Here is a 21365-nt window from a genome sequence, read left to right as displayed (position 1 = left end):
CGAGGCTGGACTTCTCCCCTTCATAAATCAGGCCAGATACCCAAACAGCTCTTAACATCCATACAGGATATGATCTCAGTGTGTTCCACCTTGAAGCCGACCCATCTGGCCTTTGCACTAGTGCGATCCGCCAGCCCTCTAATGGTCGCAGCCCCGCAAGTCGCACCTCACATCCCATGCACACGTCCACTCCATCAGCATCAATCACGTCGCTGTGTCCATCACCGCACCGCAGGGGAAGGGGGGAGGGAGATAATGCCTCCAACCACTCATGAAACAGCTGGGGGTGGAGTGGAGTGGGGGGTGGATGTGTGGGGTGAGGGTGGATAAGCTCCTGTCAGAGGAAGCTGTGTCACAGTGCATCCCACCACAGGGATCCATCCAGGTGATGTTTCACTGGGAGAAGATGAACAGCACCCGGCGGCATTCCTTCACCAAGTCAAACAGACCTGACTGACAGATGTACATCGATTTTAATCAACCCCACAGCATCAGATACATCAACACTGTCCATATTGTGTATCAATTGATTGATTTCTATAAACACCCTATAGAATATACAGGCAGGATTTTATTTTCTACAGCAACACTGCAAACTGCGTAATCAATCTCTCCGCCCGCCAACCGGTTGACACCAATTCATGGACGCAAACACAATTACTTTGCTGCGGAATGTCTTGGAAAGGCCATGAAAGCCCACTAATAAACTCTGAAATGGAGTCACGCAGGTTTACAAACACTACCCCATTTGCTCAGGGACTTGGTAGTAAGTTTCCAAGAAACATACTCCCAGAGATTTCTGTCATCTCTGTTTGGTAAACGGCAAATGTACTCCCACTTCACACTAACCCCCGTCCACACATTGACCGAGGGACCCCCAAAAAACGATTAAATCATATCAAAATATGATGGAGGGATGATCTTAACCGAGAAAGAGTGAGGGAGTGTGGAGGGCGGTGATGAGCAAGGAAGTGGGAGGGTAGGGGACTCTGGAAGACCTGAGGGCACTTACTGAAATGAAGTGTGGCCTCCTGAGGCCCCCCTAAGGTTGTATTAAAGTGGCCAGGTACATTACTTATAAACCCCCTTTTATTTGTCTGGAGTTTGCCTACGCGCCGATTTGCTGACGCGCTCACTATTGCTCGCTTTTATTATTTAGATTCCCCCAAATCACGACCGTTTGAGTTATATTGTGATGGTTGCCTGTGGGAACTCTTCCCTGGCTGTGTTTTATAAGAGGAAGAGAGAAAGAGAGAGGGGAAAACTGGGACGGAGAGGAGTTTGTTTACAAGCAGATGATGGCGGTGAGTGGAGAGAGAAAAGTAAAGTAAACGCTGCCTAGTGAAGCGAGACCTCCACCCCGCCCTCCCGCCTCCCTCCATCCCCTTCCCCATCTGATCACGGCTGTGCCCTGCATGGACCGCAGAGGGGTCAATTACGCCAGACGGGAGTTAACTAACCTCTCACAGTAGGGCGGGTAATGGGGCAGCACTGCGCATGGATCTGGTAGAGACGATTCTGCGTGTTGATGATCGGATAACATGGCAATTATGCCTGTTTGTCGACCCAGCCAGGGTGAGCCATTAACCGCCCCTGAGGCGAGGGTCCTTCGCGGTACTGAGAGATGTGTGAAACAAGAGGTGCAATGTGGCTCAGAGTTACTTTCTGATGCGTATAAAAAAAAACGACTTCCGTGTTACTGCGTGTCAACATACTGTTCGCCACAATTGTAGATGTGGAACCGGTATTGCAACACTGTCAAGTGTGCCACCCTTCTCGGTCCTTCACACAGCTCCACCAGGTAGTTCACACTCCCCACTTGTGGGTTTGTGGGGAGTGACAACGCGTAGAGACCAAACTGACATCTTCGTTTTCACGCCAGACATCCAACATCAGCATTTGCTTTGTATAAACTGCCTCTGATTTCAGACATCTTAAACGAAACAGGTCACACACCCATACAAACACCTGTGGGCACTCTTCCCATTGTTTGTAAATCAGGAAACAACGTGCATTTTCTGATGCCGCAAACCCAAGCATGAGCAGTGACTAGATGTTATAGGGCAAGGGTTCTTCATTTTAGTGTAAACGTTGTACTTTCCTCTTTTACGGAACCATAAATAGAATCTATCAACACGTACTGTACTGCATCAGCGTGAGACTGGCTGCAACGGCAGCTGGTGAGAGTGTGTTTCTCGCACAAACACTTCCAACAGCTTCGTGTGATCAACTGCACTAATTGGCGACAAAAATGTTTGATTTTCGTCGACCGTTTGTTTCCACTGTAAGGGAGACAAAAGAATCTCTCTGAGGTGTGCCGCCATTTCTGGAAGCCTTGATCACTGGGGATTAAAATGTCATTCCATTTTTTAAAGGGTGGTTGTCACTGTTCCTCTGTTAGTTGTCAATGTCTCCATTACTCTGTACTGAGCTGTGTTTGAGAGTAGAAAAAATGGCGGATGGGAAATTTCTGTTGGAGACTCAAGATTTGGCTTTACAATAAATATACACAAAGCAGGCACTGCTAGCTGTTCAACATATATGTACTGATCTATGTACAGAGAATTAGCTCCTTCGCTATCAAGTCAACTTTCCGGTGGATCACTAAAGCATTATCTATACCAATGTCATCCACACAGGTATTTTCTATGTCATGTAATCTGTATTGAGACCCATGATCTATGTGTTAAAGTTCTTCGTCCTTTTGAGGCGATCAAACCTCAGGAGTAAACTTGTTAAAGCAATTGACAACACGTCAGTCTGGGTCATGTTGGACTGAGAGACGTGCCGAAGCCACTTAATTGCCTGACACTTCAATAATGTAAATGCATACGGCTTGTGTGTCCTGCACGTGTAAGCAATATGCCACAAGCCCCCAAAAGGGAATCCACACCCATCTCTAACCTTTTCTGCAGACTTGCAGTCTCAACAGTTGAGGGCCATGTGACAACACACTACCCGGTAACGTAATCCATATTCAAACACTTTTTGATCAAATCTATTATAAAAAAACATGTTCAACATACAATTGCTGGTTTGTTCTCACTTTAGCAGATCCCAGAATGGTACTAGTTTAAGGCAGAGTACCCTCCTTCGCACCTTCAGCCAGTTCATTCATAAGGGAAGTCAGATGGCTGAGCGGTTAGGCAATCGGGCTACTCATAAGAAGGTTGCCGGTTTGATTCCCGATTGTACAAAATGATGTTGTGTCCTTCAGTGCAAGACACTTCACCCTACCTGCCTCGGGGGGAATGTCCCTGTACTTACTTTAAGTCGCTCTGGTTAAGAGCGTCTGCTAAACGACTAAATGTAAAGTTTCATTTATAACTACTGTTTACATTTGTTCTCCACCTTACACCACCCCTCCCCACCAAAGAGACAACCCTTTCCTCCACCCGACCGCCCTGAACTTCAGAATAATCCACACTTTCTCAAGGGGCCATGATGACGAAGCCCCTTGCAATCTGGCGTGATGTGCCGTTTAGCATATGGGATCATTAAGATACTGGCTGAGCACATGCCCAAGAGGTTAGGCAAACGTGCAGTAGCGTTAGTGCTTGAAACCATACACTTCCATTTGTGCTTGACGGAGTATCACTGACGCATCTGTTTATTCATGGTGCCGCTCTGATTGTAGAGAAGAGGGCTCTTTATGCAGATGTACGTATATTTATAAACACCACACAGCTACATATTTAATGAGGGATCTATTCTTGCTCGTTACAAAGTTGCTTACGTCAGTCGACGGGGGAATTGTTTTTTTGGTTGCGCAATGTAAAAACAGCTATTCATATCACCCGGGTGAAGGTTTGGTGGTGATGGGCGACTGTTCAGTTTCAGGGAAGGATGGAGGAAGACCTTAACATAGTTTTGTTGGTGTTGACAAAAAATAATAGGTCAGAAAGTTTGGAGGGAGGGGGGGGTGTTTGGACATATCTATCCTCGGTTAAGTTCAAGGTCAAACTTTGAAACAAGCCAATTTTTCAAGCCCACGAATACCTAAAGGCATGGAACCCAATTTCTGGCTAAGAAGGGAATGTGAGCTTGGGATATGTGTTGGTATGGAATGGCTTTCAGACAGCCAGGGTTAGTGATGTGGAAGTAATTAGGATTTGTAAGTTAGGATAAACAAGACTCCTTCAGGAAATACATAGGAAAGGCATGTTTGTTTGGCTTTTCCGAATATATCAGCAGGTTACAAAATGGTGAACAGCCTATTAATCTGTGACAGCGTCTAAAGCATGTTGTGCACACGATGCGACTGTTTTAGCACCATATGAAGAGTGCGAATATAGCAAGATCTCACTTCCTACGGATAACTTCACACTTATTTTCCATTAGTTCCACATTATGAAATATATAAAAGGATTTTAACCATGATAAAGGATTTTACTTTTTGGACCACTGATATGACGACGGTTTATCTCAAAGCTTTTTATTACAATATTCCCAAACTTCTGGTAGATAAAAACAATCTGCATTAAATCCTTGTTATGTAATATGCAAAGGATGTTAGTTTACGCCATTTCTGCTAAATAGGACGTACATTTTACCAACTGGATTCAATTAACAACATGCCAGATGCATATGAAATAGTCAATTACGCAGGCAGAGCGCGCACTGTTGCCTTTCTCGGATTGAATCCTGCAAACCCCACACTTGCAGCACGGCGCGCGCCATTACATGCTCTCTCGCTCTCTCTCCACCACACACACACACACAAGTTTATTGACCAAAACCTGTTATGCAAAATGCATAGCCATTTGCCAACATTTCACTGCTTGCGCAGGTGGCCAAGTTACGAGTACGTCAACATAAACAAATCACTTACGCTGCTATTCTGCCCCGACCAGTGCACCATGGCTTGGTTATGAGACGAATCCCCGGTCAAGGCGAAGGTTGAGCTGGTCAGCTTCAGTTCATCATGCCTTGAACCAGCAGTCCTCCTGTCCTCGCCGCTCCATCGTAATTCGGACCGTGTTACTCTGCGCCTAGCCGGCGATGTGATACCCTGGTGCGGCTTTTGCAAAGGCAGAGACTCTTGGTTCTGTGGTGTGCCAGATGACTTAACTTTATCTCCAGGGTTTGGTCTTTGGCTGTTCCTTCTAACTCGTTGCTTGAGCCGAGTGGTAGGGGTTGAAGCTACACGAGCCTTCTCGACACCAGTGTTGACATAACCATTATTTCTTCCGTCTAGAACTTTGTCTTCCTCAAATTCACGTTTACCATACGGCATTCCTAGACGGATCGTATTGTTTGAACGGAGCCTGTCAGTATTCCTTTTTCGCCTTGAATGGACGTAGTTCCCTTGGCATTCGGCGGACCCAGGTGCTGCGCAATCAAGGTGGCGAGTTTCAGCGCTCGCTAAATCCCCTCTCTCTGACCCGTCTCCATTTCCCAAAACTTCGCTTCCTAACCCTGTTGCGAATTCTCGTGTGCTCATTTTCAGCAGTAATGCCCGGGCACGCCACTTATCTCCCGGTTGACATGATCTGCAAGTTATCTCTGATTTGGTGACTTCGAAGAAATAAACCATAATCAGAAGCTGAAACCACAACGCACTACGCAAGATCGGGAAAAATCTGACCCCCCTCTCCATAGTTACTGGATGAGAAAGATGCTCTGGATGAAAGTCGGTTTGCACCTCTTCTCAGCTCTCCCTTTGTGATACTAACGGTTGATGTGAGGCTGTAGAACAGCTCGCAAGTTGTGGCGCGTCCAATAGTCTGTGTTGTAAAAAGTGAGATCTTGCGAAGTGGTCCAAGTTGAAGGATTTGATCAAATGAGGCCCCCACGCGCATGTGGGAGGAGCTGGTAGAATCCAGGCGCAAAGATAGGGGGAATTCTTGCCTCTCTGTTTACCTCAGTTATCAATGTATTTTGTATTTGTTTGGTGTTGTTGTTTTGTTATTGAGCGACATAAATACAATTACATTTTTACACAAACCTCTCAATTAGTATTACATTTACTCAAGTTTGAGTTTTTCCTTTTCGTTGTTAATATATAACTCAGATAATCAAAAGTAGATCAGCAATCAGTAGATAAAATCCTTATTCTTAATTAACTCTTTTAAGTGCCTCAGACTGTGTCGTGCCATTGGTCTCGAGAGCGGCTCTGTTAATTGGAGAAAAAAAAAAACGTATCCAATTAAGCATAATGTCACGAATGAAACGCGTGAATTAGCCTACATCAGGGATCCTCAGCAGCAATGTATGTGGTCGTAAGAACAGAAATGCGAAATTTTCATGTGGCTGACACCAGGTCCAACTGTGTAATACAAATCACGGTTGATACCACTGTGGCCTGTAACGACCTCACGTAGCTATATGGGCTATATTAACATGTGTATAACTTGAATAACGCAACATATAAAGACATGACTTTCCTGAGGACCAGCATGTACATTATTAGCCAAACAGTTGTGTTCAAACATGAATTTTCCAACCTTGGTGTTTCACAGAGCTACCATCAGTGAAGAACAAAGGAATAAACTTAGATAATAATTATGAGATGGATGTCTAGGGTATTTTCTTCTCCTCCTTTCTCTCCTTTTCTCTCTCTTTCTTCCTCTCACATCAGATACAAAGCACTTCCGTTTAAAGGCATGGATCCCCAAAGACAGATCAAAGTCAGTGTCAGTGTTCAAAACACAGTGGTGGAAGTTAAGTTCTTTATTTTTTTTGCCATACAATTAAATGGCTTTATTCTTATTTTTGGGTTGTGTGCCAGTCAGCGTGTAGATGATCATTTAAAGACCATAGGTTGAGGTTGCGTACTGTCACAAATCGCTTCATGAACAGATGCATCCTTGAGTCTTTCGGTGAAAAGCTGTTGAGAGGGCTCTGAAAGCGAAGGGACAGCTTGTAAATATAGAGAAAAACACGATGCACGGTTTTATAAAAAATAAACTGATATGGAATAACAATACTGCCCAGTCATATTTTACATCTTGTCATTTAGCAGATGCTCTTCTCCAGAACGACTTACAGTAAGTACAGGGACATTCCCCCAAGGCAAGTAGGGTGACGTGCCTTGCCCAAGGACACAACGTCATTTGGCACGGGAATCAAACCGGCAACCTTCTGATTAATAGCCCGATTCCCTAATCACTCAACCATCTGATCCCCCATGGACCCAAAGGTTAAATCTGCAATGTGTCCGAGCAGAAACATGAAAGATTAAAAGTCTAGCCTCTCATCACAGCACCAAGCATTAAGGAGATGTTTCATTTTGAATTAAGGATACAGTGATGGACAGGCCCCGCATTGACACACTTATTAAGAGGACCCCTGGTGTGTGTGTGTGTGTGTGTTTGTCAGAGCGGGTGTGAACCTGCCAGCTTGTTTTCTAAGTGTGAGTGTGTGTTGCTGTGCGTGTGCACGCATATGCATGTGTGTGTGTGGGAATGCAGAAAAGATCATCTATACCTCATCATATGCCTTCTAGGTGTGGACACGCCATCCATTCACATGGAATCAATGTCCTGTCAATAGTAGAAATAGATTTGCAGGATTTCACAAAATCAAATATTCAGGCCAGAGTTCATCTGGTTTGTATCCCAGTATGCATGCACTTGGACTATAAATGTGCAACAAGGTCAAAAGCCACATAAATGGGGAATGGACAATGCAGTAGAACTGTAATAAAAAATAAATAAATATGTAGAGCATTGAGAAAGGTCTACTTTGTTTCTCCCGAAAAACTGGTGAATGTTGAATTTTGCCTACTCACCTTTGGGTCTGATTCCAACAGGGTGAATAAAGATCCCAGTGTCAATCAAATTTATAAACAAAGTTGCAAAATATTTTTTCCCGTTACGTGGTTAGTTCCGACATTGCTCAGTCAAAAATAAAATAAAAAATGTGTTCCAGCCATAATAATCAAACTCTAATTTGTCAATCTAAGTGGGGTAGTTGCACAGTAATAAGCACAGCTAGTTCAGGCATGGCCATCAGGCAGCGAGCTTCATCCGCTCATTACCACACCTGTGTTAGCAGCACAAGCCCATTGGGCCACGTCCAATAAGACGACATAAAAAGCAGCGCGGATACGCATACACACACGGTTAAAACACATGCACACACTCAGCCCATTTGTTGCATGATCAGTGCTGCTGCCTCCCTCCACCATCCCCTTCTCCCCATGCTGTCTGTATGTTCTGTCCACCAGGGGGATTATATCTCTATTGCTCCCTGCCTCATATGTCATGTATGTATGTGTTACATCGAGGAGGCAGGGAGTGCTTCCCTTAGAATAGATCATCCACTCTGCCAAAGTCAAATCTACATGTCCATGTCATGTAACAATAAATGCTCAAATATAATACGTGATTCTCTTGACTGAACTTTGTTATGTAGCATGAATCTCCCTCAAGCTATGGTGTTAAGCAAGACACTTCAGTGGCTGCCAGTCAATCTTGCCCGTTTATTAGATAAAACCATGACATTGACTCATAAACTTAGGCTTCAATGCCGTTTACTACACAGCTGCATCTTTCTAGTCTGTCTTTGTGTATCGGGAGTCCCTAGCCTTTATAAAAGCTTTTGGATTCCAACACGGACAAAAGGTTGCACACACAACAAGTTTACAAGAAGATAAACACATGCAAATTTAAAGCCACGTTTTTTTCTTCTCCCTTTCTTCTTGTTTCTAGTGAATTGTGCCAAAACTCTATCCGGAAACAGTGGATTGAGAACAAAACGTCCAATAAACGTATTTACAAAGGGATCTTTCTCCAAAGGATCTGAATTGACAAACGTACGTTGGAACAGAAGCAGTCTGATCTGAAAAGCTGAAAGGCAAAAGAAGAGAAATGTGAAATGAAAGACTCTTTTCTTTCTTTTCCTTTCTAGTCACAGTTCTGGTTCCTTAGACAGAGAGTTTGGATGGAGATGTTCCTCTGTATTTTCATTCTTTATTGGTATTTACCCTCTGCAGAGAGCGGTTGTCAGGTCAAGAGCAATCAGTTTTTATGTAGCTCATTGGGAAAAGTTATGCGTCTTTTGATGGTTCCAGTATTTGAGCATTGTTTTCTTAAACTTTGGACACCTCCCCCAAAAAAGTAAGGAAATAAAGCGTGTGCTAGAAAGAAGTGACTGAATTTGAAGTAAATGGATGAAGGTTGAGTTGACTACAGTGAAGCAGGCCAACACTGGTAATTGGATAATCCGTTTCAAGCAGTCTGTGAGAGTCAAGACTTATAGTCGTAAGAGTTCTTGCTCAATGAGCCACTCTAGTGCTTTGCAATGATGTAATTTGACACCCCCCATCCCCCACCCCTCCAAAAAACATAACACATATGTTGAACACATATAACAACTTTAAAGGCAGCCATATTGTACTATGGATTGCCCAAGGAACTTTTACTCTGCCACGCTAACTACATTGACCAATGTAATATGCTAGGCTATTCCTCCCATTGGTTTGCCTTGTTAGTAGAGAGAGTGGTTTGGACACATTTTCACTTGAGTTGGGCTTTTTCCCCTACTAAAAGTAGTGTATGTGGCCTCTTTGCGATGGTACTTTTGGGAGCAACTCTTAGTGCTTTATCAAACCCCATTATAGCGCTCCCTTTAATTCACTTAGACAAGGCAGAAAGGCCTCAAATTGATGTTTCATGTGATACACTTAATTGGACTAGAAAGCCACCATTGTGAATGGTGAGGAATTAATATTGTCACTGAACAGAGAGAAGAAATTCTCCTTCTGAAAGAGGCATTTCATTATGACACAGTGGAATCCATTCAGAAGGTTCCGGGCTGAGTACTGCATTCATGAAATAGTGAGCCGAAAGATTTTCTATGGCTTCTCTGGAAACAAATGCATTCAGATGTATTGTTTTTCCATCACAGAATCTTGGATTGTTGCACACTTCATTTCCAAACATCCAAATTCCTTTTTTATTAATTTACCGCTTATTCACCATTCATCCCTATACTGCACCAGTGATATTATGGGAACCATAGCATATTTTTTATTAATCAACAGCTTATCACGAGACAATTTCTCTCCCATGTACTGTATGTATGTCAGCTGAATGTAATCTTATATTTATACATGTTTCAACACCTATCCCCCAAAACCTTTTTCGAAGCCAGGTGAGAACGAGAAAAGGATAACTTTTAATCCATCTGCAAGATTAGATGAATGAAAGCTTTAAAAGCTTTCCTACCACGCTAAAATATTCATATTTGCTACAGAGGAACATTACTGGGAGCCTCAGAGTGATGCAACAACAATTATTAATGAATCTCATTTTCAGTCCTGCTCTGCTGCATGTTCAAAGCATGTGACCGTCAGAACAAAATCAAAAAGAAAAAAAAAAAAAAGCGTAGCATCACCTACAATATGGAGTCACCAGACTAGAAATGTACAATCTGTTAAAATCCCTCTGCAATTGGACCTCGTTTGCAGATTTGTTTACCTCCAATCCATGATGTGAGTGTCTCCCCTGTATGCAGACATGATTTATTCATGAACTGTGTGTCTTAAAAAAATATATATACAAAAAATAAACGATGCCACCTCTGAAGATGGTACTTGGGATTTTATTTTCATAGACAGATAAACCCCCTACCTCACCAGATGAATGCCTGGGGGCTGAGGTGTACTCTCAAAGCACTTTTGCGCTTGAGTTGAAGAGTACGTTTTCCCATGCAGTGATATTGTTTGATAAAGCATTTGAAGATTGACGTTTGTAGCGAATTCTTACATTACACACTGTTTAGGTACGTTCCGTTCCAGCCATGGTTCCTTAATGACAAAATGGTTGTGGATGAAATCAAAGTTCAGGCCTTCAGTTTTTACACTTTCATTCAGTTTGAGGTTGATAACTGTGGTCAATGATTTCCCCTTTATCCCCCACACACACACACACACACACACACACACACACACACACACACACACACACACACACACACACACACACACACACACACACACACACACCACACTACTAGACACACTTACATGAGAACAACTGAGCCGTGATGAACACGCTCAGAGGGAGCTGTGTTATTCGCTGGGTATGTTGTCAGACGGTCTCTCCTCAGGGCTGAATATCCACGCTCTGTTGCGTGCACCTCCATGCAAATAAGTATATTTGTAATTGACCTCACATCCAAACTGAGCCACCAGCCTAAGAGGATAATTATGAGTGTAGCCGAGATAATGATGTCTTTAAGTTTCAAACCCCCTTGCCACCGTGCCAACTTTGACCCTGAGGAAGAGTTTGCAAATGACATAATTGTGAAAAGTTTAATTAAGCGCTGATATGAGGCGCATGGAGTATAATTGCAACACTGTCAGTGTTCTTGTTCAGTCTGAAAATGTTTAATTGGTGATCTGTCTCTCCTCTCACGAACTATTTAACATATGTTCCCTGGTGTGATTTGTTGCTGAATACAGAAGAAAAAAACCTACATATTATTATTGCAGTTGTCCATTTTATTCAAAAACCTTCCTTTGGTGAAACGCTAAATAAACGATCAGACAATGTTTTGGCAGGTTGTTTTCACCCTGCCTTCAATATAACAACAAGTAGGAGTGTCCTTACCTAGAGAGCGGTTTCTATGAATGTTAATGATGAAGGATTCGCTATGGAAGGTTGTCATGTTAGCGGTTAATGCTTCACGCTCAGGTAATTAAGAGAGAAGGCTATGCTGGATGAGCCGTGAGGAGAGATCTTGATTTGTTTGACTTGACAGGGTCTGTTTTCACAGGCCTGAGACTGTCAACCATCTATACGCATGGACAAGCGATCAAAGCACTATGGACACTACAGCTGAATATTGATGGTCAATCCTATCATCCCACTTTACATGACTCAACGTATTGGCACGGAAATCAATCCGAACAATCTATTCAGTACAAATACCATTGATATGGTTAATTATGTCTAGTAAGCCAGTAGACCTAAGTTATATTTAAAGGTGTGTGTGTGTGTGCATATGATTGTATGCCTATAAATATCTCAATAAACTTTTGTCAGAGAGCTATGAGTGCCACAATATTCAACCAGATTAAAACGGAAGTGTGCCATACAGTCATTCTGTTCAAACTAATTATTTAGTATTTTCAAAGGCTATTTCACAGTAACATTTTCAATCACTGAAATGGCATCAACGACTTGTCATTTTGAACGTGTCGTTTTATCGTGGGCCTCGGCAAAACAAATCACCGGAAAAACAGCTGACCATTACATTTACAGTGCAAACAGCTTCACCTGAGCCGTATAAATAACAGGTTAGTTTCTGGCCAGGCTTAACAGTAGAGCACACTGCAGCTAAGACTGTGGTGGGAATATGACGTGCTGAGTAATTGAGTCGCCTATGCATATTTATGACTAAATAGTCGCCCTGTCGGCCTGCTGGATTTATCGCCGGCAACCATGGTTTTGGCTAAGAGGACGGTGCTGCAATCTATGGCTTAATAAAAGGGCTTTAGAGAACGAAACAGTCAATCAATCGTTCCCGTTTGGCCCGGCGACTTATTGTCGGGTTAGACAGATTCTCAGCTGATCATTGCCTGTTGGCGAGGGTTGTGTTTATTGGACGAAGGTGAGTTGCATCGCCCCAGCATTTGTCTGTTATTAATTACCCAGTCTGGACAATGAGATTATATTTAATCAGATTGGTTGGAAGGGGGCACGAAGCCTGTGTCCGGGCTTCACAGTGTTTCATTAGGGTGTCCACATCTCAGAGTCAAGAAAGTTGATGCCTTCTAGTGAACGGAGAGGCAACAAGGGCACATGGGTTTAGCTGCATCAAGGAAGTAGAAAATGTAGACATGTGTAGGCTATATGATTGACTTTAGTTATCATGAATGCTGTCATTACCTCAAAGTTCCTTCATAGGAATCACAAGGTATCAGAATGTTCAGCTGGGACAGAACCTTGGGTTCATCAATCACAAGTTCTAAAATAAGAACCATTTCCAACTAATGGCAAGTTATGACTCAGTTCAATCTTTTTATACTCTACCAAGTACCTGGAACAGCCCACTCTGCCTTCTAGTGCTACATTGTGATGGATACAGCGTACGTTTAGAGGGCAAATGGAAAATGAACGATTGGTTTTTGACAGTCATCATTTCCGAGGACTTCGGGAAGAATAACGATCATGTATCAGGAAAATTAAACCTTATGGAGAAACAATGCAAAACGGCTCACCAGAGGCCTGTCACCCTGTGCAACGGTGTATATATCCCCTGAAATGATGATTGCTTGCTGACTCCGAGTATTGATGTGCCATGCACACAGACGTTTCACCCAGACGGGAATATTATATAAGTTGCAGTGAAATATAAGTAATTATGTGCAATTTATACATCTCATTCATCCGATGCGGCATTAGAGTGTATTTGTGGATGCATATGGAGTACTGGGTGTTTAAAATGGGTATGAGATGGATGGATATTCATAATGCACGCACACACATCCACACACAGGCTTATATATTCCATGGGAACTGGTCTCACCATAAAGACTTGAGAATGAGATATATATCACTGCAGGGTCATTGTTTAAATAGAATATGTCACGGATAATATTTCAGGTGTCATATTATCATAAAAACCAAATTAATTAAAGCATGCAGATGGTGCTGAGACACAGAGGGTGATGGGAGAAAATCAACTAACTGTGCAGGGAACAGCATCACCAGGCAGCGAGTTGACAAAGTTTCCCCGTTTTATGAGTTAATTATAAAAGAGGTAATCAAAGTAATTGAGGGCTCTGGAGTTGGGGCATTTCAGGTTTTTAAATCCACACTGAACTTGACGTCCCCGCTGTCGCTGGGGAATTGAAAGGGAGTCATGGTGAGGCCACGAAATGTCCCGACAAACAATCTGCACACTGATAATAAAGACCAAACCCCGGGGCCGGTGATAATTCGAAGCCAATAACAATGGATAACAATCCAAGGCTGAGTGGCTAGCTGAGATGAGAGAAATCAGGAGGCTGCTATGTGTGTCGACTAAGATATCTCTCAGGCGCGGAAGTGTTCCCGCACCGACCTTCTGACAACATTAAGGGGTCAGCCACAAATTAGATTTCTGTGTTATCGTTTTCCAGTGAGTCATTAAGGCACGTGTTGCTGACCAGACGTTTAAAAAAGTAAAGGATGCTGTAACTTAGAACCCTAATTACCTTAATTGGTTGTGAGTCAGAAAGGAAAACATATTTGGCAGCCATGAAACCATCGAATATTCCCATATATACAGTATATGGATGGACAATCGTTCCTGCATTTTGATAAGTTTCACATCCCTGATAAGTTAAGGTCAGATAGCCATCCTCTCCATGGCTATAGCAGGCTGGATTAATATTTCAGGAATTCATATGTATTCATAAGGTGTAATATATATCTATATATCTATATCTAGATATATAGATATGTTCCAACAAGTTTGATCAATCTTTGATGAGCCCATTACAAATAAATATCGTTTTTAATTCATCCAAGCCAGACATGATTTGTTGGATGTTGCAAGGTCATATTCAACACCAAACCTTATGGTTCATATCCAACACCAAACCTAATGGTTCATCCCCTTTATAGTGATTAAGCTATAGATCTGCACTGAGACTGACAAAAAAAGACAAAACATGGTTTGGTGTTTCTGAAGATTTTATGATTGTATGAGATTTTATGAGTCTGGAAACAAAACTAACAAAACGATTTTCGGCAACACTTTACATTAAGGTAACGCTAACTGCCATGTAATGGCAAAGCCATTCCAAAAGTAACAAGTAGAAGGTACAAACTCAACTACAGATCAGATTTGGAAACGTTTTAATTCCAGGTATGCCTAATGCCTCTCAGAGATTCGTTCATATTCCGAAAGTTTTGCACCAACGAGTATGTATTTCTGCACCAGCACGAATACACGCAGTGAAAGGGAATTCATGATCTGGGCTCTTTCTTTATTTTATTCTGTCAATCTCTATTCTCTCATAGCTCAGTCCCTCAAACTTCAAGTGAGCCCTGGAGGAACAGTAAAGCAGTATTGAGGAACAGAGAGATGGGGAACAGAGAGTGCAAGAAATGAACGACTATTAATGGACGACTATTATTCTACTTTCCCTCCCCCTCATCCGGACCACCACAGTTATGACACTGTGCAAAACACATGATCTTTAACGTGGCACTCTTTAATTATTCACCACTTTTGCAATTTTCATGAGGAAGGTGATTACGTATAGGAACGGTACTGGGGGCAAAACAGGAAACCAGCAGCGTTAACTAGAACTCATTCCTAAAAAAGAAAAAAAACATTTCAAAGCTATTCAAATTTGGCTCAGTCTATTCAGCATCCTAAAAATGGCCTCTTCTTCACCAGCTTCTTCACATCTTTTAATGAGGGTCATGACCCCCCCGGCTGGTCACATCCTTGAGCAGGAAGTGTGTGTGTGTGTGTGGTTTTATGAATAATGGAGAAAGTGTTATGTCATTTTAGGCTTCACTTCACAAAGGTTTCACAGTTAATGCGTTGGTCAATATCTTAAATTGTGTCAATGGACGCCTAAGACTGAGAGAAATGTAGAGTGTGCAGTATTAACAGATTTGACCACACACACCATATTTGTTTTTAATGTGAAATAATTACACAGTCAGAGGTCTAAATTACCCTGCTCCAGGACACAATGTAAACAAACACATCTGGTGAAACCACTCCAAGTTCACGTTAACCTTTTGGGCACAGTCAAAGTAAATATTGACAAACACTCCTCTCAGTGTTGCAGCCAGACATTAAACTTCTACCTCACCGACACCGAACGTGCTAATGCATTTGAAACATGTTTCCATGTATTAGTAAGGATGTGCGTGTGCGTGTGTGTGTTTCCATCTGCACGTGTGTACGTCTCCACGCATCTGTCTAAGCGTTTGTGTGTGTGTGTGTGCGTGACCGGATTAGGAAAATGTGCACTTGAGAGATGAACAGCGTTTAGCATTTTCGAAGAATTAAGAAGTGTCAGCCTTGCGGTGTTGGGCTATAGGGAAGTCCTTAAATCTCCTGTCCGGAACGATCCGTCTCAGTCCAAGCCCTCAGTCCCCTGAAAGATAGATGCTTTCAATAAATGTGGTCTTGAGGATTCTGCAGGAAATGATTAAGAGTGATAAATGAGGACATGGGATTTCAGCGGGGCCGGGGCTTCAATTGACATCCATTATATCAGGGTGGCAGCAATGCTGCTTCTCACGGCACTGGATAGATGAAGTTGAGGCCGAAGTATTCTTCACACAAGGTCTACGGCCACATAACGGCACAGCCGCGTGGGAGATCCACCCGGACAGAAGCGTGTCGTTACATACTCTGATGTGGGAACTGAAGGGTTTCCAATCCAGACAAGAACAGCACCCATGGGCATGGTGCATGCTGCTATTAGTGCTGTTATTAGTTTAGTCACGTTGACGCCGCAAATGAACGGCTGGTTCACGACAGCAAAAACTACACCTACGTGTGCTTTGCGTCCGACCAGACCAGAAATGTTACAAGGTATTGTTTACTACAACAGTCAGAAAACAACTCAAAGTGCCAACATTCTTTTCCGTTTACATTTTGGGTCATTTAGCAGATGCTCTTATGCAGAGCGACTTACAGTAAGTACAAGGATGCTTCCCCCTCCAAGGAAAGTAAGGTGAAGTGCCTTGCCCAAGGACACAACGTCATTTGACACTGTCGGGAATCGAACTGGAAACCTTCTGATTAATAGCCCGATTTCCTAACCGCTCAGCCATCTGACCCCTCCTTTTCATGGCTTTCAAGGGCCAGTATGCGCTGGTGGCAGGCTACTTCAATCACACAAAGGAACAGTGGAAAGATGCAACAGACAGCCGAGCAGGTTGTTAATGGAGAGATGTGTTGGAAAGGAGGAGCACAGAGAAGCCATCACACAGGTTTAGAATCACTGTGTCTCTTTCAGACAGACCAGACTAACGTAAATAGGTGCCAGCTCCACTTGTCTGTTAGAACTCCTCTGAGAGCTCTTTCTGAGTGTTTAATGGGATAGAGAGAGCTGAGGTATGTGTGTGTGCAAGCATGTGTGTGTGTGTCTGTATGGTGTCTGTGTGTGTTTGCGTACAATGCGTAAGTTGTGTGTGTGTGTGTCGTGGGTGATGTGTTAAAAGGGGGAGAGGGGCATTGCATGTAAGAGTCCTTGAAGATTAGGTCCTTAGACAGACTAAGATTCTGACTAAGAAGCGTTCAATAGTTTTATAAGATTGTGTTCGGTATTCGGGAATCTTCAATACATTTTTCAAGGTTATATACTTGTTATTCATGCAGGTCCTTAAGAGTTTCACAAAATATGTCTCTCAATTCACACAGGCATACTACAGCACAGAAACACTATGTTGTAGATCTGTTTTGTGGCCCAATAGGTGCTTTGACAGCGATCATATTTTAGAGGGGGGGGGGTGTGTGCTAAAAACATATGGCCGGCCACAGACTTTTGGGTTGAAGGCGAAGCTTTCTAAGGGACATATTAATTCTTCGGGCAGACAGCTAGGCTTGATTGATTCAAAGTCTATTCTTAGTTGGCATTTAGCTTAAATGATTTTCAGCTCGAACTGTCTCTCTGTCTCTGTCGGTTTCTCCCTTGCCCTCTCTCTCATTCCTTTTTTTCCTCTCTTTGTCAGTTTGTCTTTCCACCCTTCTCTGTTCCACCCCTATCACTTTCCCTCTCCCACTCTCTCTGTTTTCCTCTCCCACTCTCTTTCTCTCTCCCATCCTCTCTTTTTTTCACTTCATATCTTCCTCTCTCTAACCACTCTTTGTCCCTCTCCTTCTCTCTCTCTCTGTGTCTTTCAGTTTCTCTCTCTCTCTCAGTTTCTCCCTGTTTTTCTCCGTTTCTCTCCGTTTCTCTCTATTTCTCTCTCTCAGTTTCTTTCTCTTTTTCTCTGTCTCTGTTTCTCTCTCTCTCTCTCTCTCTCTCTCTGGTTTTCTCTCTCTCTCTGTTTCTCTCTTTCTGCCCCTCCAGTTTGGACAGAACTTATTACCCAACAAACCGTTCCTCTCAACCAGTCAGCATTCATTCAGCCCTGTAGCAACCGAACACTGAATAAACTGTCAATCAGTCTCACTTGATTGCCTGTGTTGTAATATAGGGAGCAATGCTGGATGTTGTTAGTGGTACAACAACCTAACAGGAAAAGACAGGAAGTTTATGCCAAAACAATTATTTTAATGTCGTGGTCTGACTTTGGTAAGTAAGCCTTGCTGTTGGAAGACGGCTCTGCAGTGGGCTGCTTAAATACCTAAGCTTACCACAACTGAGGCTTTTGTTTCTGAGGCCCCAGAGCCAAGTGTAAACCCTATTGGGGATGATGCATTATGGTAAAGACCATTGCTATGTATATATTCAGTAGACAGTCAGCTCGTTTTATAGTTCAGTCCAGAAATGTATCCATGGTAACAGTACATATTTTACTTTGTTTGATACCCATGTCCTGGGTCCTGGTGTGTGCTAGCGTTGTGTGGGAGCAAACGTCAACATACCAAGGGGGGTTCAAACAAGAATGAATGGGTGAACATAATGTCTGGACATTTTATATAAATCGATCTAGGGACTGTTGGTGGAGCTTTCCTGCAGCTCACAAAAGTCTGGAGACATCCCACGGAGAAATATCAATGCGCTGTGGGAACAGGCTTTTTTTGTGCAGAATTCAACCACAAACACCATCAATTTCTTTCCCCAATGTTGTGAATCTATGACAATTTTCATATTTCGGTAATAGTGACTTGAGGCAAGATGCACAGTATGCTACATGAAGCCAAGCAGTGTACATAGATTTGCAATTTATCTTTGGAGTTCACTTTCATGTCTGTGCTCTTTTTTGAAAGGTCATTTATTGCTAGATTGAGGAGGTAGATGCTAATATGGATCCTATTGTCAGCATGCCTGAAACTCTAAAATGGAGTCACACCCAATGTCTCAACTTAAACTTACAATATCGTTATCATCTTTATTTGATATATTTTTCCATCATTTTTTTCCTAGAACTATTCACAACTGTTGTACATTTTCTTCATTTTATATTTACACTCTTACATGTTGTTGTATGCACCTTCCTGCCACAGTAAATTCATTTTTTGTGTGAACTTGACGAATACGGCTGATTCTGATCCTGATTTTGAGGTCATGCAGTAAAGTCCTCTAAACAGTCTGACAGAATTGAAAGCGATCGGAACAACACATTCAATTTACTTGCAAAAGACATTATTAAGTGATCCATACACAGTCAACACCAAAGGTGTTAAAACAATACAAATGTGGTCTGACTATAAAGCACAAATCAATGAATCATCAAATTGTTAGCCACAACTTATGAGAATATGATCTCCGTAAATTACACACTGCCCATGTGTAGAGAAAAAGACAGCACTTTAGTCAGAAATATTTGATATATTATATGTACTTAAGGTGTCCATGGCTCTTTGATAATTATACTAATAGTAATACTTCTTACAGTACAGTGTCCATTTGTAATTTATGCCAGCCTGTCAGGGCTATTCACTTTTATATAGGTCATTCTAAGGAGTTGATTTATTGAAGCTCCTAGCCAAACTTCTTATCTGTCCAGTTTTATACCTCCATTAGGACCTCTTTGGGTATTATGGATGGACTTAGCCAGATACATCATTTATGTCACCGCTTTTGACACAAGTCCTCTAGATCAAAATCGGCGTGCCAAGGCCTTGCATGTCCTCCTCTCCTTCCTGCTCTCTTCCTTCCCATCTTTCTTCCTTCCTCTCGCTCTGTCTCTGTCTCCTGCTCTCTCTTTCTCTGCCTCTGTCTCTCTATATTCTCTCTCTCTACCTGGTTGGGTCTCTTCCTAATGCATAGAGATGTATGGAGATTAGATGTCGAGGGCAATAACGCTCTCCTGAGGGTGTTTTTTTGTCGCTCTCTCTCTCTCTCACTCCAAAAAGTAATATGCTGCCTCAACGTGGCCTGCCAATATTACGACAGCTAGTAGACAGACTTCTCTGGTTCTATGTAAAATATAACACTTGGCACGTGTTCCCTTGACGGACCACTTCGCTGATTAGATTTCCTGCGTTTGAAATGATAGCGATGTACTGTAGATTAAGTGGCATTAAATGAAGAATTTGTCGATGAAAAGTTCTTATAAAAAGACATCCTTCATTCATTTTCCAATTTAGCCCTGGAATTGTTTACTTATCATGTATTAACGTTGACCTTTTTCAACTTTTATGACGTTTGCTAGTTTTAAATTTTTATATATATTTGTGACTTGTCCACTACCTTGGCACTGTTGACAGTTATTTTGTCAGTGACAATATGCTCAACAAGAAGCTGACTTGAGGCCGACAGCTGCGGCCTTGCTCACGAAACCATCTGAAATAATCGGAGCAGGGTGAACACATCAAGGTTGCACTGACACATTCATAATAAATCAAATTGTCGGTAAATTGAAAAAACATTCATTTTCATCAGATTACACAGCCTGTTTCAGGTCAGGGCATCTATTCACTATGAGATAGTTCCTTATGTCTTTGTGTGGTGGTTCCCATGCAATTACTGTTAACAATAGTTTTGACTGAAAAGATACAGAATAGGAACATTTATCATGAAAGCAATATATGTACTAAAATGATTACTGTACTCTACTTTGGTCTGCCTTACCACCACATGAACGTTCCAACGCAGGAACTATTTTTGAATAGAGTTTCGGGGAGCAAAAAGCATTTTCTGTATGGGGGTAGTAGAGAAAATACTAGAACATTAGGGGCCTGGCTTGCACTGCTGAACATTTCTGATTGGAGTAAGACTAGCACTGCAGGTGTTTCAACTGATATTTCAACCGTTTTTTAAATTTATTATTCTGTGGCCTCAAACATACATCAAATGAAGAATATACGACAGTTGGATCAATTACAAAGTCCAGCCCTTATCTAGCATTTATACTGAAGACAAAATCCCATCACAATTGGATTCGCTGAGAAAAAGTGTAAAAGATTATAAGAATATGAAGGCAGCTCCAGTGGAGCAGCAAGAGTTTTGGTTGCCTGGATGGTTGCGTTGGTTCATAGGCCAACGTCAGCGGACTACTTTGCCTAATCTTCTGGGGAAAGTTCCTGCTGTGGAGACTCTGCAAACAATGGGCTGAAGGAACCTTTTAGTTCCTTGAAAAGTAGTTCTGGGAAGTTCAAGTTCTGCGAACTTGCGGTGGAAACGAGGCTCATATGTTAGTCACTTGTAAGGCTTAGTGCTTGAAAAAAGAAATTGGGGGTTCTTTTGAGATCAAGTTTTTCCACAGAAAAATCCAGTGAATGTCGTTTATTTGTGTTTAATGAAAGCCCAAAAAGGTGATGGTTTTATGCAACATGATTACGTT

At 42.3% G+C, this 21365-nt stretch overlaps 1 protein-coding gene across 1 annotated transcript in view; it reads right to left on the bottom strand.

Annotated features, from left to right (window-relative positions):
• The window catches only part of sorcs1 (sortilin-related VPS10 domain containing receptor 1), an 89673-nt gene extending 83931 nt beyond the window's left edge, over positions 1 to 5742 (bottom strand). The window contains exon 1 of the mRNA XM_084685000.1: positions 4832 to 5742. Coding sequence (XP_084541126.1) covers positions 4832 to 5599 — 768 coding nt within the window. The 5' untranslated portion in view covers positions 5600 to 5742. The remainder of the gene's footprint in view (positions 1 to 4831) is intronic.
• Positions 5743 to 21365: the final 15623 nt, after the last annotated feature.

Source organism: Hypomesus nipponensis, chromosome 21 (assembly GCF_054491055.1).
Source record: "Hypomesus nipponensis isolate SF chromosome 21, ASM5449105v1, whole genome shotgun sequence".
NCBI lineage: Eukaryota > Metazoa > Chordata > Actinopteri > Osmeriformes > Osmeridae > Hypomesus > Hypomesus nipponensis.
The sequence above is the reverse complement of the archived record's forward strand: the minus strand, read 5'-3'. Positions and strand labels throughout refer to the sequence as shown.